The sequence below is a fragment of the Leptinotarsa decemlineata genome, unplaced genomic scaffold (genome assembly GCF_025532065.1).
Source record: "Leptinotarsa decemlineata unplaced genomic scaffold, Ldec_3_MD MMD2_tig00001393_RagTag_RagTag, whole genome shotgun sequence".
Taxonomy (NCBI): domain Eukaryota; kingdom Metazoa; phylum Arthropoda; class Insecta; order Coleoptera; family Chrysomelidae; genus Leptinotarsa; species Leptinotarsa decemlineata.
Window position 1 is genome coordinate 11,065,962 of NW_027412562.1, and position 25,599 is coordinate 11,091,560.

Genomic DNA, 25,599 nt, shown 5'->3' on the forward strand with positions numbered 1-25,599 from the left:
ATTTAATCTTTGTCATGAATTTTTTGAGATTTGTTTCGCATCTTGAATTTTCAGAAAGAAAACAGTAGAGTTTTGGTCCTAAATACCGGAAGGATTACTGCCCAATTGATTTGAGCATTAATGGTATGACGATACTATTATATCGACGTGTAGCATAGGTATTTATGGTGATAGGTTGTTAACTCTTTTTTGTTTTTATGCGGAACAGCAGTAATATTTATAAAAAACAGCTCTCTGGGATCAAATATTCCAGATTTTGAATAAAGTAGATCGCTAGGGTAGTCGTAACCTTTCCGTAGGATACATCTGATAAATCTCTTCTGCATAACCTCAAGGGAATGTAGATGAGTTTTCGAAACTCCACCCGAACCAATTACACCATATCTCAGATGGGGCTCTACTAAACTCTTATATAACATAATTTTTTGTTTTTCATTGAGTATGTTTGCTATCCTCTTACATGTGTAAAGTATGCAACGTAATTTTTGAACTATGTGGTCTATGTGTTGGTTTCATCTGAGATTTCTGTCTAAAATTATTCCAAGATATTTTCTTTTCTTTGTGGGTTTGATGACTTCCTTATTGGAGATTTTGATGTCATATTCTGGTAGAGAGTTGTCATAACTACTGAATGATACGTAATAGATTCTCTCAAAGTTGATAGATAAGAGCCTGAGGTCGAACCACAATTCGATTTGATGAAGGTCATGTTCTAATTTCTATTTCAAATTAAACCAGTTTTCGTCTTCGCAAAACAGCACAGTATCATCGGCGAAACTCGGAATGTTGGAGTTGATGTCTTGTAGGAAAAGGTTATTCAAATAAATATTAAATAGGATTAGTCCTAACACCGTCCTCTAGGGTACACCACGAGTAATAATTTTCTCTCCACTTATATGATTGCCCACTTTAACACTTTGCTCTGTGTTGTAAAGATAACTTTTGAAAAGATTATTCGCTATACCTCTAATTCCCATATCGTTCAGAAGATTCAGTAAGATAGAGTGGTCGACGGTGTCGAAAGCTTTCCCAAGGTCTACGAAAACAGCAATAGAAGGTTTTGATTCATCCGAACATGAATAAATTTGCTGGGTTAGTTTTTTTATTGGGTCTTGTGTGGACATATTCTCTCTGAAGCCGTGTTGTGATTCTGACAACAACTGGTGTTTTTCGAGAAACATATTCAATCTCTTTTGAATAACCTTCTCGAAAACTTAAGCAAGACTAGTTATGAGTGAGATTGGTTTATAGTTTGCTAAATCGGTTTTTTCTCCACTTTTATATATAGGCGTTATAACAGCCATTTTGAGAGATGAGGGTTAGTGGTTTCGATATATAATCAGACACCAGTTTCATATATTCTGCTTTGATATCATCATAGCCAGGAGACCTTTTATTCTTGAGTTGCGATATAATATATTTTATGTCGTTTTCAGTTGTAGGCTGCAGAAATGGAGAACTAAATTTCATAATAGGTTGTTTCAAAAGTTTTGTTCATTTTCATGAGTATAGGGGAAGTACGTCCAAGATTAAGAAAAATCCATACGACACGAGTCGTATGGACTAAATGACATACACAGCCATCAACATAACAAAAATGATAAAATAAGATATAACAATAAAAATTAATTGCACAATTCGCAAACAAAATTTTTGGTACGCTTTGGCAAATCAGCACAGGCTGCGTGAACCCAACGACTGCACCGATTGCACCTCAACCACCCCTCACCAGGCTTTGAACGTGAGTAGAGATCGTTGCAGTAAATACAGGCACAATCATCTTCTTCGTCTTCTTGATCAGAGCGCTCTTCATTTGAGTCATCATCAATGTAAAGGGACTTAGTAACTGCTTGTTTCCTTTAACGAGTTGGTTTTTCAGCTGCAATCTCTCGTTTGTACTTTAATTCTGCCATATTTGGTGATGACGTAAGTAGGAATGTTCGTTCGTTTCTTTGGCTTTCGTTTACCCTGTCCACTTATAAATTTACCACTGGGAACTGGAGAAATGACATTAACTGGAACAGCTAAAGAACTTGTCGATGCAATTGAACTTGTGGATGGTTGGGAAATGTCTAACGGGCCAGTCAGTGTGTTATGAATATCATTAGTGACTGCTATTGCGTCTGAAGAATCCGATGAAGTAAATGGTTTACAAGAACTAGTGGGTGGCTTTGATGAAGATTCAGGGGCCTTATTCTGTTCCTGGGCCATAAACTCGCCAGCCTCCGGTTCTATTGGCATCGATGGAAGGTTCTGATCCTAGATTGAGTCTGAGTTATCAGCTGTGGAAGCTATTGGCATATTTGTTGTTTCAGCTGGTTCAAAAAAGTGATCTGGAAATATGTCTGGATTAACTGGCGATAGTCCAGTGTTTTTGAAACCATTGCATGCATTTTGAACTGAAGCAGTCTTTCCATAAGCTTGATTAAATAAATATCCGATCTGAAGAGCTGTCACCACTCTTCCTAGATGATTTCTAAGCCAGACAGAAATTTCTTGGTTAAAATATGTCTTGAGCGGTCCATAAAAGCACACATCGAGAGGCTGCATACGATGGGTGCAGTGTGGAGGAAGACAAACAATTTCGATTCCATTCTCCTTGGCAAAGTTCAAAGCTTCGAATGACTTATGGCTGGCATGGCCATCGACAATAAGAAGGACTTTATCATTATGACTAGATTTTACAAAGCTTTGAAAATGCTGGAGCCACTTCACGAAAATTTTAGTGGTCATCCACCCGCTTTCTTGAGCTACTCCTACCGTACCAGTTGGTGCTTCATCCACGAAATCGTTTTTCATATTTTTTCCTTGGGAAAATCATGAAAGGAGGTACATACGACCCAGCTGCGTTCATGCAACACACAACTGTCACATTAGATCCCCGCTCCGCGCTTGTAATGGTATCTACTTGCTTCCTGCCAGCGGTAGCCAGGATCTTTTAAGGTCTTTGGACAGTAGACAGCCCCGATTCGTCCACATTGTAGATCCAGTTTGAGTTTAATTTGTGTTTGTCTATGTATTCTTGATAGTTATCGAAAAACTTTCTTACTTGAGGTCTATTGAAAGCTTGGGCTCTGGCTGCGGAGGTAGGCTCCGGTTTTCGTAAAGATATGTCTTTATGGCGTTTTAAAAATCCATCTAGCCACTCCTGGCCAGCTTTACCCTTATCTCTATTAAAACTGTGTGAAAAGCCATTTTTTTCAGCCAATTCGAAAGCGAGTTCTTGGACCATTGTACGCGTTAATCCAAACATGCGAGTTTCAAGTAGCTTGATGTGCTCAACCAATTGTCTCTCAATTTCAAGAGGAAATGTTAGCTGAAATCGGCCTAAACCTTTTGCTGCAGGTGCAACTGTTTTATTTTGTTCCAAAGCATGCCGCCTTAGTGTAGCTTGTGGCACTTTGAAGGTCTCTTTAACAGCTTCAATAGCTTTTTTCATCGCTTCTTGACTCCATGATTGCCGATTACTTGTCCTGTAAATTAAAAAGATTTACGTAGATTTACTTAAAAAATTCCTCTCTACGGACAAAATGACACATGTCGTTTTGTCCATAGTGGTTGTATGTCATTTTGTACATAGCCTCAAAAAATATTACGATTCGAAGAATAATCTTGTTGGAGTGACAATAATGTTTTAAATTCTACGCGATCACCTCAAACACAAAATGCTTCGAAATATAAAATTATAGGACAGTAAAATAACAAAAAAAAACTTACCGAAAAACAAAAAACAAATGACCACTAACAAATTTCTTTCCAACCTCAAAACACAAATGTCAACATGGCGTCCGTTCTGTAGTAAATTTTTTTTGTGGGTTTTCGTCTTTGGGAAATGCCTGGATGGCTCATCGGTGTCCAAACACTGTCCTTAACGTATCCTGTTGTCATAGAGGATTCATTTTTCATCACACACGTCGATCTGATCCAATAAAGGATTGTTTTGGTTCAGCAACCTTGAAACAATTTCTGTAAATCGTTCAAATCATTGGACACCCATTATTCTAGTCTTTTGACCTTTTCCATATTTTTTAAACCATCAAAAACCGCACGATTATTATTTCTCAATTATTTCGCCATTCCACGCACCGTTTGTTACAGGGTAGTCTTCAAGAGGATCCTCAAATCCTTGACCTAGATTACTAAGAGTCGACCACTTCGTGGCTCATCTTCAAGGCTAAAATATCCGGAACGAAATTTCGCAAACCAACGTTCATTAACACTATCAATGCCAAATGCCTGGTAAATTTTCCGGTCTGTTTCGGCAACGCTATGGTTCAATTCGAATTCGTAGACGAAAATTGGCCGAAATTCGCTTGACGACATCATATAGTAATGAGCCGAAAAATAGACAAAAAAATATAATTTTGAAAGACATTGAGAGCTTCAATGTATTGAGTATAAAATTCTCTATCGATCAGCATATACCACAACACAGTTGAATGAATGGGCTTGTTTTTTGTTTTATAGTTCACTTGATAGAAATTTCAAATTGAAAAACAGTGCACTTTGTTTCATCTCTCTAAATACCGTAGTTTTCCCGTAATTAATTATTAAAAATCGAATGTGGTAGGGTGGTGACGTCACGGCCCTATTTCCGCTTCTTTTTCGATTGACCAATAGGAACAATAGAAATAATTAACAAATCGTAAAATTTACGGAGCCTATAATTATCAATTTAATTATGAAAGTGTATATGAACACGTTAACGTTTCAATTAATGAAAAATTCTCCACATGGAATAAAATGTACACGAAAAATCATGTTTGAAAATAAGTTCTGTATCTAAAATCAGTACATAAAGTCGATAGATCACAAAATATTTACCAAAACTATGATTTTATGCATTATTCAATAATATACAGTTATGAAAATCACAAATGTAGCAAACTGAATTGAAGAATCATTTCAAATATTCAATTTATTTTACAATCCTTGAGAGGAAGGTTGAATGAGGTCAAGTATAGACAGAATTGATTGTACTCGAACTGATTCAACAAAAGCTTCCGAGATAATACCAATAATCATATGATAAAATTTAATGAACTGAAATGTATCAAACTTTCAGCAACAGTAGTAACTCCAGATATTACTTCCTGTGGAGAATACTTGAAGTTGAAATAAAAAACTGTGTCATCAAATTCGATATTTTCGTGTCCCTTTCATTTATAGTCACTTTTGAATGATTTCTATAAAGTCTTGGAAGAGTAGAAGGATTGTAGTGCTTTCTTTTCAATACTTCCACCTATTTTTTTTTCTCATAATTTTATTCTTCGGGAATCTAAACTCATTATATGAAATAACTCATCTATAATCAATGCGCTTTCTGTTTTCTTGTGCCTTTCCGCACAATAAAAATCAGCACAATAATAATATTCAAATATATCTATAACACTTTCAAAACACACACAAACTAAACTCGATGAAAAAATAGATTGTTTCTACGCGAGCTGTCAGCTAAGAAAAAGTTGAAACTCAATGTTGCAAAAATATGACATACATTTTCAATGCCGAATAAACCAATAAATTGTGATATGGGTACTCCATTTTCCTGAGAAAACGAACGATCAATTAAAATTTTTTGTAATTATTCATTAATTTTTTTAAAGAATAATGCCAGCAAACAAATAAATATGCAATAATAAAGTCGCTCGAATCCACGAATTAAGCATAAAAATGGACAATAATATTTGCTTTGATAACTGATATACTTAGTACAAGTTATATCTAAATATGATTCTAAATAAAATAGAACGAGCTGCATTTTCTGATGGTTTCCGAATGCTCATGAACCCTCAATTATGCATTCATGCCACCCACCAAAAATGAAAATTTAACGTTACTGGTATATTAGCCATATTGTCATCCAGTCAGCCAGCGCTCTCTGTAGTGAATGCGACAATGTGCTCTTTCTAATGTTAACGGTTTCCACAAACTTCGTATTTTTGTTAAAATAATTTCAAAATGAATGTTGAGCCTAGTTTTGTTAAAGCTGACTCCCGACAACTTACCTAGAGTCGATTTTGAAATGATCGATGAATTTTACTCGAGAAATTTGCATTTGGTACCGACATGAAGAATGAAAAATTGAAACGGTAGGTGGTATATTTAGTAGGTCCCGTTTATTTATAAGACATTCATTTCAGACTTTGTCTTTTATCGAAGGAGAGAAAGTTTTGATTTAATTTTTATTTTATCTCGGCCAAGAAGCAGTATGATGACTGAAAAGAGAAGCAAAAATATGTACAGTGAAATGTAGAATTACTCGAGAACATATCAATCCAAAAATAACCTGAAAAAATATTTTTCGAAAAAGGCACCCGCCAATACCTACCTTTTACAAAAATAACGTTTTTTAATTAGATAATTGTAACAGTGGTATTCACACCGAGTTGACAATAATAACAACAAAAATGGCGTCTGTCAAATTGGATCATCAGATCTGTGATTGGATATTAAAAACCAATACACTTGGCAACTCCGCTCTAGACACGATCAATTTTATTGATCAACAGGCACGCGGTCAATTCAAATTTTTGCTTTTCGAATTATTCTTTTTTTTGCAAATATAAAGAGATTTTAGGACCGATTAGGCTTGATAAGTATAATATACCCCTAACTCGATCAGTCTATAAGGAAACCAGTATCATTTTCCATAGCATGAAACAAGCCCATTCATAGAGATATGAAGCAACAAAAACCATGGAATTTAAAAGGAAAAAACTGTTGAAACAACCTAACAAAACAAATCGCAGTGAAACACGAAGCCTCACATTTTCAACAGAAACATTTCAAACATACCGTAGAGGTATGGCGTCTCCCTCTACAAAGACGCCACCTATGGAATAAAAAATGTTCTCAATTTTCGAATATCAAAGATGCAGTTGAAAGTTGAAGTTTCGACTTTATTATTGATGAAGGAAATAACATTCAAATTATTTTGAACAATTTATGAACAATGAACAATTTATAGCATATGGAAGCCTGTTGCGAGATTTACCTGTGCAGATAAAACTTTTATATTTTTTTTTAAAACGATATTCATTATATATTCAAATATGAAGTAATACAAATTATGAAATTATGAAACAACAACAACAAAAATCAATCGGCGCTCAGAGACGGCTTGATTGATTCCAGTGGCGCATTTGCTTTTTCAACTGCAAGAAAACCCGGAAAAACCTGTAGCACCACATCATCTGAAGATCTTGATTTGCCAATGTCCTCTCTTTCATAGAATAAAATGGAGGGGTAACAAAATCCTTTTTTAGAACTCTGTCCACGGCCACCAAAAATTTTGATCCAAGGCTTATTCGATTCGGAATGACCTCTAGCAACTTTTTAAAAAATTTCAAGAGGGACTCAAAAAATTGCAAAAGTTATAAACAATTTAGTAGAAAAATATTTTTAGAAATATATCGAAAAATATTGAAGATACCCGAAATTTGAAAAAAACATTTTGAAGAGATGGAAATTTCTCAAGAAAAATCCCACCTACGGGAACTTCGTCACCAATATTCATAATTTTAATTTACAGGCGGCAATAGCACTAATAGTGGTCGATGCTCGTTCCGCATGCGCAGATTGATGCAGACCTTTGAACAATAACAACTATTTCAACCCATTAAATATAATTATTAAGAAAAAAACAACTTAGGTACCTTCTAGACACTTGAATAAACAAAAATTCATGAAAAAATTGTTTTACTTTAGTTAATTAATTAATTTTTACAAGTTTTAAATTTACATAAAAACCCTGATAATTTTTAAACTAAAAACCTCAAATTTTGTTCTCTACTTGGAGCCAGATTTCCATTGGAAAAATTGATTTTCCCACTTTGTTATTGATAATCAAAGACGCAATTAAAGCAATGAAATTTTTTTTCCATCATCCAAATTTATTCGTATTCCTAATATTCAGAGTGACATGAGAATGATTTTTCATAATGTTTATCTCTATTTGTTTAAAAAATTATTATAAACAAATATATTGTTTATAAGATATTTGAATTTTTTTTTGAATATTTTTATCAGTGATGAATATTATCATTGATAAAAACAAAATTGTTTTTAAAATAATCTTTTTTAATGCTCAAAAACGCCTTTGTTGGAATAACGGGGTCTTTCAGTCAAAAAATCAAAAATCAACTTGTTTGCCGAAATCAAGAAACAACACAAACGCACGGAGTCAACAACAGGAGCCAACCGCACATTTGTGGTTCCAGTTAGAAGACCTAGAATTCCCAGGCTACATCTAACATGACCACGGAGGCAGCTATAGCTATCTGCGTGACATCCGGGTCCAGAATAAATACAAATGAGATTTTATATAATATATATATATATATATATATATATATATATATATATATATATATATATATATATATATATTATAAATTAATAGATTAGTACTTTTTGATCATTCCCATATTGCTTTCAATTTAAGAGCCACCGGTAGACAGCTGTTTCAGCCTACTGGGCATCGTCAGTACCGGGCAGGCGGTCCTCGATTGAAGACAAAATGAGGTGGAAGTCATCTTGAATTTAGACAGGTTGGAGCCTGGCTCCCTTACCCTTTGAACTGATGTTTGCCAGAAGGACAAGCGGGTCATGACTGATGTGGGTGTTAATGGTATGGCGGCATGAGTGTCCTCAGACATCAGTACCGCCCTTCACGGTGTACCACTGCCTGGCTGGGGTGAATTGGATGAAAACGTTGTTCATCTTTCAACGGGAGATATAGGGGCCTCATTCGACAGAGTGTCGGGGCCTTCTATATCGGGAGGGGTCGTCTACATTATAATTCATAGTTTTCCTGACTAATGGGTTTTCATGAGTTTCTGCACCATCGAAAACTCTCCGATTTCTCGACTGAATGACTGCCGAATGGAAGGCAGCTGCAAATCTCTGCGGATGGCTCCATTCCGCATGAACCAAGGAGCATTCACAATCATCCTTATTAGCTTGTTTTGCAATACCTCCAGAATGGTGATATTAGATTTCGCCGCTTGTCCCCAGACGCCTGAAGCATACATGATGACAGGCTTGAACATCGTATTATAGATGGTAATTTTGTTTTTGAGACTCATTTTTGATTTTCTATTTATCAGAGGGTACAGACGTGCTATCCGACTCTCGATCTTTGATTTGACGCACGTTATGTGCGGGTTCCAAGTGAGCCTACGGTCTATTAGAAGGCCGAGGTACTTTACCCGCGCTTGCCAGTTAATCTTCCTTCCAGAGATTCTCACTTTTCTGGCCGGAGAAGATTTCAGTCTTCCCATGGTAATTGCCTGAGTCTTATCCGGGTTCACTCGGATCTTCCAATCAAGGTACCAGCGCTCGAGGTCGTCCAATGCACGTTGCATATAGACGACACCGAGCTCCCGACCCATGGAAGATGAGAGGAGAGCCGTGTCATTGGCGTACAGAGATATCTTCACACGCTCGGGCCTCGGAAGGTCACTGGTGTGAAGTGGGTACAACGTCGGAGAGAAAGACAAAATGAGAAAAACCAAGAAACTGCTTGATAAAAATAGCTGCGTAAACGCAAGCGAAACATAAGTCGAACCACCTATTAGTGTGACACCCAAGTCAACTTGCCAAGTTTTTATGTCAGTGTTGGTGGTTTGACCAATCAACCGACAACTGCGGTAGCAGAAATTTGGGAAGCTAACCTGAAATGCCATCGGAAAACGAATCCACATGTTTCTAGAAATGATATGAAATCTAGAAAGGTTAATGCATTCAAGTTGCTGGAAAATAATATCATGAAAATCAAAAAATTAATAGATAAGTACAATCGAGGACCGCCTGCCCGGTATTGACGATACCCAATAGGCTGAAACAGCTGTCTACCGGTGGCTCTTGAATTGAAACCAATATGGGAATGATTAAAAAGTACTTATCTATTAATTTTTTGATTTTCATGGAATTATTTTCCAGCAGCTTGACTGCATTAACCTTTCTAGATTCCATATCATTTCTAGAAACATGTGGATTCGTTTTCCGATGGCATTTCAGGTTAGCTTCCCAAATTTTGATCTCAATATCAACAAAAAGACAGACATCGACAACCTCAGCAAAATTTATTCATTTTTACTAACAAAAAATATAAATCTGAATACATCCTGTAATATTAACACAGTATAAATCCCCATAATGAACGATAATAAAAAATTTGAAAAAGTATTTCACATTATTCAATGTCAAAAAGTTGTCATTTTGATGTTGAAGACTTCTTTCAAAATTGAAATTTCCAAATTGAATATTCTCACATAGCACAGGTATTCTGTTTTATCCGTTATTATGTTTTATATATATATATATATATATATATATATATATATATATATATATATATATATATATATATATATTTATTATGTCCTTTTTATATTACAGCCCTCGATAAAGCTAATAAACATTAGCGAAAGCTCGGGCAGCTAAAAAGAATAAATATTTATTCTAATCAGACCGAATCCCCGAAAAACTACTATTCTATATATATATATATATATATATATATATATATATATATATATATATATATATATATATATATATATATATATATATATATATATATATATATATATATATTATATTATATTATATATATATATATATATATATATATATATATATATATATATATATATATATATATAAGCAAAAATATAATCTTCTATCAAATGACAGGATTCAATTTCTGACCATGCTACAGAGAAATCGCAACATGAGCAGACCTTGCTCTTCCATTCAACCAAATGCTCTTCGTTTTTCGTTTATTCAATTTTTTTTTACTAATGATGGATCAAAATAATTTTTATTGTTCAAAAGTCCGTATCGGTCAACGCGTGCGGGACGCGCATCGCCCGCTTTTAGCGCTATTTTCGCCTCTAAATTAAAATTATAAATATTGGTATAGAGTTCAGGGAGGTGGGACTTTTTTAGGAAATTTCCTTCTCTATAAGGATCTTTTTTTAAATTTTGGATAGCTTTAATATTTTCCGAGATACCAAATCCCTCTTTTTTTCTAAATTATTTATAACTTTTGCAATTTTTTCAAGCCCCTCCAAGGTCATTTCGAATCGAATAAGCCCTGGATCATAATTTTTGGTGCTCTTGGACTGAAGTTCTAAAAGAAGGATCTTGTGACCCAGACAAGTCTCCAGAGGCTCCAATGAATTCAAGATTTGTTTCAAGTCACCAAAATAGGCCTCATGTTGAAAGTGAGGTTGTTAGGTTGAGCCTAACAGACTCTCATTAGTTGAAAAGAAAATTTAATGGTCGTCATTACCAGATTTAATTACCCAGACCCCCTTTCTGCCTCCCCTCACAATCCCAAACCGCGCACCTGTTTCTGAACTTACGGTGTAGGCACCTACATAAAACAATATTCTTCGACCGTTCTTCATTCTTCATTTTTGTCTCCGACAATCTCTCCAAGCTCTAAGATAGCGGAAATTATTCAGGCGAAAACGATTTTGCCCTGAAGGAAGTGCAAATACAACCCATTAAAAACCAGCCTGATCGACGAATTATTCAATAGTTTCTTACGAGTGTTACAGTTAATTTGACAAAGAGCTGGACTGTGAAAGTGATAGTCGAATTGTTGCTTGTGGCATTTGTAAACCGGACTTCAGTTTGTTGTAAAGTGTTGCTGACGCTGTAACTGGACCAAGACGGGAAAGTGAAGTGATTTTAACGAGTGTTGGTGGTTTACATTGAAGCGTATGGTCAGGTTTCTTTGCATGGTACCTATAATCGTTTGAAATTCACTTGAAATAATTTGTTTCTTCTTGGGAGAAACATTCCGCAAGGTTTCATCATGGTATCAAATAACATATAAAGTTTTACAGATAACAGATATTGATTTGATGGGAAGAACGAACGGGGAAACGTTTGATAGATAGCTTGTTTTCAGAATTGTACCTCTTTTCAAAACAAAGTAAAATTTGGACGATAATCTACATAACAAGTGACTCCTTTGTTTGAATTGCATTCTGAATTACCATTATGAACACACCCATTTAATGTATCGAAAATGATGTTAGATACAACTCATAGCAGTAGTCGAATAATTTTACTTTAATATATTATTTTATGAATCTTTCAGTATCAATTTCCCAAGCGAAAAACCAAAATTGTCGTTAGATTTAGATTTATTAAGAAGAATAATTTTTAATTGTATTTCTTTTTAAGTAATAACACAATCAGTAGAAATTTCATTGGTTCGGACTTCCATTGTCTAATATGTTATGATATGAAATCTCTGAAATAACAAAAGGAAATTGAAAATAATATCTGAGACAATTATATTCAGCAAAAAAAACCCTGGAAAGAAATTACAGTAAATCATCCGAAGACGATTGTGGATGCTAACAAACGAAACGTCGTGGGGTAACTTGGCTCGCTATCTTTTGAATTTTTATTTCATTTAAATTTTTTTATTTCATTTTAATTCTTTAATATCCAATTTTTTGGTTTTAATATATATATATATATATATATATATATATATATATATATATATATATATATATATATATATATATATATACAGGGTCCTGCAACAGGAGCGCGGTGTTCCATATCTCTATTTAGGAAACAGATAGGAATCTAAATTTCTATAATATTACCTCATTGCACGAGCTCGACAAAATAAAAATATTGGCGGTCACACAGGGTGTTCAATTTTTTATGGGCGGATCCCAACTGTGTTTTTTTGAATAGCAACCTACATTTTTTATTGCTTTTTCGGTTTCTACATGAAAAGTAAAAGACACTTTATGTATATCTTTACTTCGAAAATATTGACGGCTTTCGAGATATCTAGCATGACAGATTTTTTTTTCCAATATTCGTCTCTCAGAATATTTGAAATTATAAAGTTGTGCCAAGTCCAATTGTATTGTTTTTTCGGTCAAATATTGTATAGTGGTAACTCTCTCAAACGATATATCTGAAGTCGACCTGTGATATACAGGGTATGAAAAACCACTTGCCACATATTGTAAATAAAAATTTGCAGAATCTTCCTTATTTCAAATGGAACACTCTGTATATTATTGATCCATAAGGAGCGCCAACGAAACCTCTACAAATTTCATCGAGTATTCCCCATGGCTAGGTTCAATAGTTTTTTTTAAAAAAGCATTTTTTTCGAAAAATGGTAGTTCTTCCTATTTCTACGCCATAAACTCGATGAAAGACTTTTTTCACAGCGAAATCCATTTGACGACTGTTAAGAATGTACGAAAGATATCTTGTTTCAATTTTGTACATTATAGCGTGTCCAAACAAATATTCTTTCACGAAATAAATGTATGTACCTATCACATTTTTCTAAATGGAAAATTATTTTTTTCATTGGATGCAGAATTTTACCCATGAATCGTGCAATATCAAACCAAACAAGATTAAATTAAAAAAAATAGTGAATATTACTAATATTTCTTTTTCATTTTATGGTGTATATTCATGAATTCAGGGCTTAAGTTCTAGATATTTGAATTTGTCAACTGACAAACCACAAAACTAAAAAAGAAAGAGTTTGATGAAGGTTGAAAATGAAACTTTTATAAAATATGTTCGACATGTCTTCCATTTTTTTGAAAGCAGTGCTAAAGTCTATGTTTGAAAGACTGTTATAACCTGCGCAAGACAGCTGATGTAATGCTGCCAAAAGCATTCGTTATTCTAAGTCGCATATTTTCGGAAGAAGCTGGTGGCTCGACGTAAATCATAGTTTTTATGTATCCTCATAAAAAAGAATCCAGTTTTGTTGAATCTGATGATCTAGTGGGCCACCGTACAGGCCCATTCCGTCCTATACATTTATTGGGAAATACTTCATTTAGATGATCTCTCACTTCTGCCGAATAGTGAGCAGGTGCACATAAATTGTTCCATTCATATGTCGCTGAAAAAAGTATGGACCGATTACATATTCTCCAATGATGCCTCCCCAGACATTTATCGACCACCTATATTGATAGTCCACTGTCTCAATAAGTGGGGATTTTCTGTCGAATAATAATGGTAATTATGTCGATTCACAAATCCATTTTTATGGAATGTCGATTCATCCGACCATTAAATGTTATTGAAAAAATATTCGTTTCGACGAATTTCTTTCATGGCCCAATTGCAAAATCTCACTCTTTTCTCAAAATCGGGATACAGTAGTATGAAATGGATGAAAGCGATGTTTCTTCCAATCTCGTTGCACTGATCTCTCACTTATATCCACTATTTCACCAATTTGTCGTTGACTCCTAGTAGGATCTTCTTCAACAGCAAGAAGAACTTGCAATTCATTATCTTCATTAGTAGCTGGCTTGATGCGCTCATGTTTAGAATAACTGATACATCCAGTTTCAACAAATCTTTTAATTTAATTCTATTCGCTGAAGGTTGTTTTAGACCGAAAAAATATGGCACAAATTTTGAGATCATTGAAATTATTGTAATTATTCAAGAACGTACATTTTGTGGTGTAATTTAAAACTTGTTTATCTAGCAACAGGTAATTTTAGGCAAGGGGCAATATTTTAATGAAAGTTGGACAAAAACTATGCGTCAAATGAAGAAATTGCACGGTGTTCTATTCAGAGAATAAATGTGAGAATAAATAAACATAATATATATCTCGATCACGGCCGTCACATAAGGATTTCACAGTAAAAAAATCATCGATATTATGGCGATACAATAGAGAGTTGCCATTAAAAAAAAAAAAGAAAAAAAAAAGAAAAACTATAGGACACTATAATGTACAAAATTGAAACAAGATATCTTTCGTGCATTGTTATCAGTCGTCAAATGGATTTCGCTTTGAAAAAAGTCTTTCATTGAGTTCATGACGTAGAAATACGACGAACGACCATTTTTCGAAAAAAATGTTTTTTTAAGAAAAACTATTGAACCTAGTCATGGGGAATACTCGATAAAATTTGTAGAGGTTTCCTTGGCGCTCCTTATGGATCAATAATATACAGAGTGTTCCATGTGAAATAAGGAAGATTCTACAAATTTTTATTTACAATATGTGGCAAGCGGTTTTTTCATACCCTGTATATCACAGGTAGATTTCAGATATATCGTTTGAGAGAGTTACCAATGTAGAATATTTGACCAGAAAAAAAATTCATTTGGACTTGGCACGAATTTATAATTTCAAATATTCTGAGTGATGGTTATATTGGAAAAAAAACCTGTCATGGTAGATATCTCGAAAACCGTCAATATTTTTGAAGTGAAAATATGTATAAAGTGTATTTTATTTTCTATGTAGAAACCGAAAAAACGATAAAAAATATAGGTTGCCGTTTGAAAAAACACAGTTAGGATCCGCCCATAAAAAATTGAACACCCTGTGTGACCGCCAATATTTTTATTTTGTCGAGGTTGACTAATAAGGTAATATTATAGAAATTTAGATTCCTATCTGTTTCCTAACTAGAGATATGTAACACCGCGCCACTGTTGCAGGACCCTGTATATATATATATATATATATATATATATATATATATATATATATATATATATATATGGAATCTGAAGTTTTCACGGATAGGAATATGCTGAACTGGTTTTTCCGGGTATTTGATCCGTGTATGTCATATTATCTCTAATTTCACCTGAAATTAGAGATAATATCACATACACGGATCAAATACCCGGAAAAACCAGTTCAGCATATTTATATATATATATATATATATATATATATATATATATATATATATATATATATATATATATATATATATATATATATATATATATATATATATATATATATATATATGCAGGGTGTCTCTAGGGGCTCCAATAGATTCAATACATCGCCAGAACACTTCGTGACACGACTATCGTCAAACATAAACCAGTCCGTTTCGTCTTTGACGAAGGCGTAATAATGACCAAATTCAACGCCAGAACCACAGTGAACAATGACTGCATGAATATTATAATAGTGGTCTGCTAGATTGAAATGTTCATCTATTTTAAACCTTCCAAAGAGTTTCTTGCTTCCGTCAGAGATTGAGTCTTGTTTGAAGATCATCAGTGTCATTATTAAATAGACTAGTGCCTCAACAATACTTGTTTTCTTATAACAGTCAGTTATTTTTGCGCATGTTCCGCAATACAGTCGATCATCACTTCTTAAAAATTCCATTTTCAGATGATTTAACAATAAGCTTTGCACGGACTGGTTATTAGTCATATTAGGAGAAGCTCGACGAAGTTCCAGAAATTCACATAATTTTTAGCTACCTCTTGATCATTTACTACAAAGTAAACAAGCGAGGATGTTTCCAGCAGAAGATTTACAAACACAATACAAGATGGACTGAAAGGTTAATTTTCATTTGATTATAATTTCTTTTCAGGGTTTTTTTGCTTAATATAATTGTTATTCTCAGCTATCCTTTTTAATTTTCATTTGTTATTTCAGAGATTTCAAATCATATCATATCAGACAATGGAAGTCCGAACTAGTAAAATTAACCATGAAACATTTTTGAACACCTTCAAAAAAAAATTAGTAGGATTTTTAACTGTCGTTCGTTGGAGTTATTAATTTGTCATTGCAGTAGTCGCTTCATTTTACTATAATATTTTTTTCATAAATATTTCAGTATTAATTTTCAAAGCGAACAAAAAAAAGTCGTTAGATTCAGATTCATAAAGAAAAAGTATTCTATATCGTATTTTTTTCAAAGGAATAACATAATCAGTACGATTGTTAACCGTTGTTCGTTGGAGTTAGTTATTTGCCGACAAAAGTGGTTGTCGTTAGGATTTGTATCGATAAAACAGTAAGAAACTCAATCAAATGAACCAAGGTCAGTAATTTCGAAAAAGTAAAAATACAAAGTTATTTTGAAAATAGATAAAATCAATAATCATAAAATAGAAAGTAATACATCCTCTTCAAACGAAATCAAATACATACATATACAAACCGTTTGTCAGCTGATATCACTACTCCTACCTCTGAAATGGTAAGACTTAAACGTTAGGTTGAGTTAAATAAAAGATACTTGTCTTTTTTCAAATCGCGTCTATTAATGCCTTTAATGCACATTTGAAAAACCCTTTCAAATAAAATCAAAATAAGGTAGACAAACTTTTTGTGGTTTGAACACATTTCAATAGGACATTTCTTTCATTGGGTTCCATCATCAGCATTATTACGGATACTTTTTATCAATTTCATCATTTAAAAAGTCATCTATCACATATGTTTTTTTGAACATCGACACATTCAATTCTCCGTCAGAGAATTCACGAAATTGTAGAAACCAATATTCTTCGTTATCAAAACTCGAAGACATACAATTATATCAAAATATCTCTTGAAAGTTTGCAGGTAGATGTGAACAACCATTTTAAGTTTTTTGAAAAAGAATACAACTATTGTTTAAAAACCAATTATCACTACAAATTCGACCATGTATCAGTACAAATGTATTTCTCCACTTAAATATTTTAATATCTATCTAATATCTATGTCAAAAAATTTGATATAAAAATAAACAGAAGGAAATATTTCTCCGAATACTTCATTTAGAAAAACAAGCAGTAATGTTCCATAAATTTCCAAGCAGTACTTGTAACTGTAACAAAAAGTCTTGATTTTATGACCTGAATCTGAAGATGCTTTTTCGAAAAGAAACGTCCAGAAATACATGTTGTGAAACATGGCTGAATTTCTCATAACCAAAAATGTTGATGGTGGAAAACGCATTCAAAATTGATTCGTACCAGATATTATTGAAAATAGAACAACACAAAAAGTTTGTATGTCTTATTTTCTTATTATTTGAATTGGACAATGATGATTTTTTGCGAATATCACAAAAATGGTAAGCATTGTCTTTGCAAATTATTGGTGATGTGATGGTTTTCGTAAGACGTGTATAGATAGCTGGAAAAAGTTATTCAAAAATAAAAATCTTAATGGAATGATCACAGAAATAATATGAGTGACATATTTGGAAAACATAGAACATCTTAACTATGTATGTAATCTTACTGCAATACGTTTTTTTAATCTATGAAAATCTGTATTTCTGCTGTTAAATTTAGAATGTCAGAAGGAGGATATTTCATTTTTGTACCATGACAAACAGAATATAAACATATATATGAAGATGAAAGTCATTAGTACTCCAAACTAACGTTTAATTGAAGGCATCGTTTTACAAATAATGTATTTTGACCGTTTTCTGAAAGATGCTTGTTTCAATATTAGGTAGAACTGTTAATATCATAAATATATCTTATATCTCATAATTTTCTTTGAGCTGCTTATTAAAATGCTTATTATTTTATTCGACGAGAAGTCTGTATTTCTACTGGTGTTTTCAGAAAAAAAAGTGATTAATTTTCTTGTTATTTCAAACAGGAAATGAATAAATATTTGAAGATGAAAGTTATTCGTAGATCGAGTTCGCCTACACTCCCAATCAAAGGATTCTTCGCAGGATAAATTACTCAAGATAAAAACATAACGATCATGCCGTAACAATTTATAATGATAATAATAACAATATCAATAATAATACGTCTTTATTTACTATGAATGTACAATTGAAACAAACAAAAAGATAAAAAAGAAATAATACTTATTCCAAAACTTTTGTTATGTTAATCTTCTTTATTCGTAGTGGATGACCGATAAAAAATTTCTCCCCCGTTATAATTGTCTAAATGATAAACAATTATTGTAAGTCAAAAAGTGTATTACAAAGTACTTTCAATTTGGTTTTGTAACCAAAACAAATTGGCTGAATTTAATTTCGACTGAACAATATTTCATAACAAAATGATAAGCAAAATCTGAAATCAAGAAAAAAAAGGTTAGAGCGAAATGAAAAATGCAATAACATTCGGTGTGTCCTCCAATTTTTTTGATAATAAAAAACACAAACACTACAGGAAAATCCTTGAGGGCGCTCTTAGAGCGGTGCCTGTGCGAAAGTAGTGATTCACATCACATTGGATTTGAATCGCTTGAGATTGAATTCCACATAATTCCACATAAACGTCGTTCTGCAAATGAAATAGTTTTTCAGAAGGGAAGTTGGAGGTGTACTGAGTTGAACCTCAAAGCGATGAGCAGCCACAGTCCGTCGCGTATTTCTGATATGTATCGCTCTTGGTGGAATCAAATGTGCCAATTCACTAGAACACTTCCTGTGGAAACATTTATTGAAGAGAGACAAATCTCCAACCTTTCTTCGATGTTCCAGACTATCAAGGTTGCAAGTGATGTTCACGTGTCCAATCAGGCGGATAGCTCTTTTCTGAATGGAATCCAGCAGCTTCAGCACTGACTTTGGTTACTGTGAGTGAAAGAATATGAGGACTATTTGATTGCAGATGTTGGTGCATTGAATTTATATTTGAGTTGAGTCCTCTGATGTTGCTGAAATCGATTTTGAAGTTGCTAGTGAGCCTCAAAGCAACTGCAGTTACCATGCTATTTCCAAGTGGACTGATGTTAGGAAGATCCTGCTGACTGTCAGAAATTGTAGTTTTCGACAAATTTCAGCAGGATGATGAATCAGCTTCCACCGGCAGATCCAAAATTTTCCACCCTAAGAGCGCCATCATGCATTTTTTCTTATATTCCCAGCCTTGGAACCGGAAACATCGAAAACAGTAGTAAGATGGTTCCGAGTGTGTGAGTTCATGAAAGGGTGATAGGAGGATTAATTCTGGTTGAGATTACTCATTTAACGAAATTTCACATATGTTCAATGAAATTCATGTCTGGCGAGTTTACTGGCCACAGTAATTTTTGAATATTCTCAATCTCTAGTGCATTTTGAACTCTTCTCGTGCGATGTCTTCCATGAAAATGAAATGAGCTCCAATTTCACTTCAGAGAGAATGAATGATAAGTTCAATGATGTTTTGAACATATCTATTCCCTGCTATAATGGCTGGAAGAGGAATGAGCTGTATACGACGACTATGCATTATGTCTCCCCAAAGCATTACTGACCCTCCGTGGTTTGGAACGACTTCTCTATCAAAAGATAGTCTTTCTTGTCGCCCTGTTCCTCTCCAAACTCTGTGTCATTAACTAAACCAAATCTGGTTCCGAAAAAAGGACATTTCGACACGGAGCTAAACATCAGTGTCTGTGTTCCCGTGCCCGCTGTTGATGAGCGGCTATTATCTGGGAAGTAACCTGGGAACTCTTAATAGCCTCCTAGATCGTAAATAGGCTCTAGCAAGTATCCACCTTATTGTGTTACTGAAAATTAATCGACCAAACGTTCTTTTTGAATGAATTCGGACAGCTGAGCCTATTATGGTTCGATTCCGACGTACATATCCTGCTAGACACCGATTTTCTCTTGCACAAGTTATCCTGGTATGCCCAGTTCTCCCCTCAATGCTCTTACTTTCCTAATACAAATGCACTATTTGGATAACCGAAGCACAGATAATACTTGGTCTATCCACGGCTTGATGATTCAGCAGATTCTTATCATGCAAAGCCACTATTCTTGCTCTATAGAACACTGAGATTCTATTGCCAGGCATAATTGCAAAACAGAACTCGGCAATCAATTAAAGACGCTGAATCGATATGAAGCAATTTTTAAACATTAGTATCTAAAATTAAAAGTAACTATTTTCTTGAACATTTTTGGGTGCCTAGCACCGGCACCGGTGAAAGAAATAAAGATTGAATGTACAAATAAGCAACCATGATGAATATTTCACTTCACAATTCACGAGGGTGGTCCAAGAATTTTGGCGTATTATAGTTATTACCAGACTACTTTTGCATTCGGATAATATGGAAACTTTGAGATGATGGAGTACTATGAAATAATATTTAATTTTCACTTCAAATTCTTGCTCCTAATTTTGTGGAGTTCCGCAAGAAATTTTTTCTCTATAATCTGTTATGATTGAAATCATACACCCCAAAACCAAATCCACATCAAAGAGCAATTCAGGCAATAAATGGTATATAGTATGTAGATGTTTCAGAAGAAACTTCAACAAAATTGTAAGGAAATATTATAGTTGCGAAGAAAAGATTTCCCTAGCAATTTATTGAAATAAAATATTGTCTAACACCTAATTTTGAGGTACACCGCATAGGAAGTAAGAATTCTAAGTTTCTGAAATTGGAATTGGTTCTCACTCAGTATATTGTTTCGGTATATGAACGAGTATTAGAAGCAGATTTTGCTTCTAATTGCTGAGGCTGTAATTATAGATACTGTCGGGAAGTATAAAGTAGTTCATCATCCTCAAAAATCCCGTTGGATTCAAGAATGACTAATTGATATACGATGAACTGGCAAAACAACACTTATTTATTTTTTTAAATTTATTTATTCGAAAATAGGAAATCCTAATATGAATACAAGTCCAAAAAGGTAAAAATGGTATTTAAAAAATATTGAAATAGTATAAAAATTCTTCTAACAATAAAATACGTTCAAATAATATATAAATTATTATATTATATATATATATATATATATATATATAACACGATGTAACACAACGTAACACATAAAAGCTCGAACCAATTAAACAATTCGATGATGTGAAACATAATAATTAAAAAAATTACGAAAATTCATAGAGTACGTGATGTAATATATATTTTAAAAATTACTATATTTTATTTTTATTATATTATATTTTCAACTGAGCCTTGAATGAATATAAAGTAACAGAATCTTAAATGTGGTATGGTAATTGGTTGAAATCATTCAATTCTCTGAAAAACAACGATTTCATAGATTGCTTTGTTTTTGCCCTGAAAATGTGGAATTGATTGGTGGTAGCAATGGTAGCATGCAAGTAACGTGCCATCTGCAAATAAATTCAAAAAATCATAACCTTATATATAATTCACATCATTCAGGTAAATTATAAACAGCAGTGGTCCCAGGACACTCCCTTGAGGTACGCCTATATTGTTTGAAATTTCATTTGAGAAACGTTTCCCCACTCTAGATATTTGTGACCTGCCATTGAGATAATTTTTGAACCAACTTAAGGCTACTCCATCGATTCCATAATATCTCAGTTTACGAAGTAATATTTGCCTATCGATAGTTTCAAATGCCCTTTTGAAATCAAAAAACACTGCTACTATAAATTTGTCACTATCGATTTCATTCTTCCATTTTGAAACTGTTAATTGAAGGGCAGTTTCACACGAGAGGTGTTCTCTAAATCCGGATTGATTTCCTATAAACAGGTTATTTTCAGTAAAGTACCCAGTAATTTGTTCATGTACAACAATTTCCAAAACTTTCTCAATAACCGGCAAAGTATTTATTGCTCTGAAGTCTGACATTTCAACTAAATTATTTATTTTTGGGATGGGAATAACTGTACTCTTTTCAACATATTTGGAAAGTTACCGGACGACATTGATGTTTGTATTAAGTTAAGGATATGAAATCCAAGTGTAAAAAATGTTGATTTAAAAAATGTAGCAGACATTACTTCATCAACATTGCCTTTATTTTTGAGAAAATTGACTTCAGCTTACTTATATTAATCTTCTCGAATTCAACAAATCTCGTTTCTATATTATTTAGATTTTGAGGAGACCATTGTTGTACACTCACAATATAATTGGAGATATCTTCAATGCTTTTAACAAAAAATGAATTGAAGTTGTTAGCAGCTTGTAGCTCAGTTCTCGCTTTAACGACAGCGCCATTAGTATCTATTTCTTCATCATTCTTCAACGAATTGTTTCTATAGATGATTTGATTCATAGCCAGTCTTCAAGTATGCCCACTGACTATAAGTGATAAATTATTATTATTCTGAGTCAGTCTGAAATGAAATGTCGATAGCATGATTGGATCAATTCTGTAGGAATTCGATTGAATACATTTTTGTGTCAGTTACAGTTTTTCTTGAAAACAATATTTGTATGTAAATGAGATTTGTCAATCTGCCTGTATCATTTCGACAGATCATTATAGCTTTCTCAACTGGAAAAACTGATAATCACGATTCAGCTGGGATTGAAAATAACCAGATTCCGTTTTTCAACAAGTAATCTTGTCTTGAGTCACGAAAAAATACAGCGTTATTGATAAAAGTCGGCGATAGAAGTTTGGTAAATCAAAGAAGAGTATCAATAGTAATATTTGGTAAAGGAGAATCATAAAATAAGTATAAAATAATCTGGTAGATTTCTGAAGTGTCCATGAAGTGTGAAATAACCGGCTGTGGCCACTTGTCAGGATTATTCGGCTAGTGCCAATAAAGATAGGTTTGGTGATTGTACTTGAAGGCTCGAGAAAAAATGTTTCGACCCTTGAATAACTGGTGGTGAGTCGTTTGATTTTTTTCTATATTGGTTTTTCATATTTCACTTTTGAATTGGAGAAACGGTTCAGGTTCGAAAAATTTAATTTTTGGTCGGATCATCACCTGTCTGTTTGTCAGTCCGTCCGCACCTTTATCATTCCGACAGTCAACCCCTCCTTGAAATGTTTTGTTGACGTTATTTTTTCAAAAAATAAGGTGAATTTTCATTTTATCAGAAAATATTCATTTAATCATCAATTTCTATTTGTTCCCTTTGAAGTACTCCCCCTCAAATATAATACACGTGTGCCAGCGTTTTTCCAATCCTCGAAGCAGCACTTTTTGTAGTCTAATCAACAAACAACAAAAACATGAAAAATGGAGATGAAGTTCCTAAAAATATGAGCGATTGCTCATTCGATTCGGAATCACCTCTAGAAAAATGTTTTCGAAGGATTCTGGTGCAGGTAAAAAATTGCAATTGTTATTAACAAAATAAGATTTAAAAAAATGGTCTTTAGTTTTTCGTTAATAACTCAAAAAATAGTCATATTTGAGCAATTTCGAAAAAAATCTGGTTAAAAATGAGGAAATTTCCGACTTCACTTCATGGAGCCCTTTTGATACTTCATATCAAATACTTCATACGATCCTGCGATGAAAGTTCATAAAAATTTATTATTGTTTGAAGGTGGTTGACAATGTTTCGTGGTGTATTTCATCAGTTCGGACTTCCATTGTCTAATATAATATAAATAGACTTGAAATCCCTGAAAAAAATAAAAATATTAACCGAAAATGACAACTTTATTAGAACAAAAAACTGAAATCACTAGGAAATAACATACAAGCTACAACCAGGAAATAAAAAAATTAAATATTATTAAAATCTGAAAATTAAAAAATATTATTAACAAAAATGTAAAATAAAAATAAAAACAACAATCAAAACGTCGTGACGTAACTTGGTTTGGAATCTAATAATTTTTATATTTCCTTTTTGTTAATATTTTTTAATTTTCAGCTTTCATTAATATTTCAATTTTTTATTTTCTGGTTGTAGCTTGTATGTTATTTCCTTGTAATTTCAGTTTTTTGTTTTAATAAAATTGTTATTTTCGGTTAATCTTTTCATTTTTTTCAGGGATTTCAAATCAATTTATATTATGTTAGACAATGGAAGTCCGAACTGATGAAATACAAAAATTTATTAATTTGTGCATTATGATTTTTCATAACTATTGCAAAATAAAATATCTGAGAATTGTTGATAATTTTTTTTTCAATTGATATTTAGCTATGTCTGTTTTCACATTAAACAATGGCAGTTATTAACAAACGATATGAATTTTTTACGTAATTTGTTCATTAAATTGTTTTGAACAAATAATGAAATTTGAAATTTCTGAAAAAATAATTTTTTGCTATTTTGTTGTCTATGATATTTTGAAAAAAATTTTTTTCAATTTTGATTTCTAATCGTTTAAAATCGATTTTTTTATATTTCGATTGTTTTACACTTTTAAATAGTTTGTCAAAAAAAAATTTCATTCATTATTTAATTGTTTATTAGTTTAACAATTTGTTATAAACAAATATTGACCGACGTTATATTTTTTTCTGAAGCACAAAAAAATTATTAAAACAGCTATATATGAAAAAGTGCCAAGAAATATTTTTTTATCTATCATAATTTTATAATATAATTAATTATATAATTTTTTTTGACACTTTTTTATACATAGCTGTTTTCATGAGTTTTTTCTGCTTAAGAAAAAAAATATAACGTTGGTCAATATTTGTTCATAACAATTTGTTAAACTAATAAACAATTATATAATAAATAATTTTTTTTTGTCAAACTATTTGAAAGTGTGAATTATGATTCTTAAAAGTAAAATTATTTCTCAACCAATTATTTGAATATTCGAAATATAAAAAAATCGATTTTAAACAGATAAATAATAAAATTAGGAAAAAAAAATTTAAAATCATAGTTATATCCAGATAACAAAATAGCAAGAAAAATTCTTCTAAAATATTGAATTTCTCTATTTGTTCAAAACAATTTAATAAACAAATTACGTAAAAAATTCATATCCTATGTTAATAACTGCCATTGTTTAATGTGAAAACAGACATACCTGAATATGAATTGAAAAAAAAAACTAATCAACAATTTTCAGATATTTCATTTTGCAATAGTTATAAAAATCATAATTAACAAATTAATACATTTTTATGGACTTTTATCGCAGG

The 25,599-nt window shown here is 32.6% G+C and overlaps 3 protein-coding genes across 8 annotated transcripts in view; 2 read left to right on the forward strand and 1 right to left on the reverse strand.

Moving 5' to 3' along the window:
- LOC111511929 (synaptotagmin-15) overlaps window positions 1-25,599 on the forward strand; it is a 475,338-nt gene that overhangs the window by 133,493 nt on the left and 316,246 nt on the right. The gene's annotated exons all lie outside the window — the stretch shown is intronic.
- Window positions 2,260-2,799, reverse strand: LOC141482565 (uncharacterized). The gene has a single exon (XM_074176056.1). It carries the CDS (start codon window positions 2,797-2,799, stop codon window positions 2,260-2,262), a length of 540 nt encoding a protein of 179 aa, XP_074032157.1.
- Window positions 11,421-25,599, forward strand: part of LOC111514017 (uncharacterized) — a 47,743-nt gene continuing 33,564 nt past the window's right edge. For 2 of the 5 annotated variants that reach the window (XM_023170244.2, XM_074175988.1), the window contains exon 1: window positions 11,421-11,715. The gene's annotated coding sequence lies outside the window, so the exon portion shown is untranslated. Of the gene's footprint in view, window positions 11,760-25,599 lie in introns of all 5 variants that reach the window. The other 3 variants (XM_023170245.2, XM_074175987.1, XM_023170246.2) reach the window with 3 other exon arrangements.

Bases quoted from the DNA above. Each gene is read 5' to 3' on its own strand.
- LOC141482565 (XM_074176056.1), bottom strand. From the start codon at position 2,799: ATGAAAAACGATTTCGTGGATGAAGCACCAACTGGTACGGTAGGAGTA.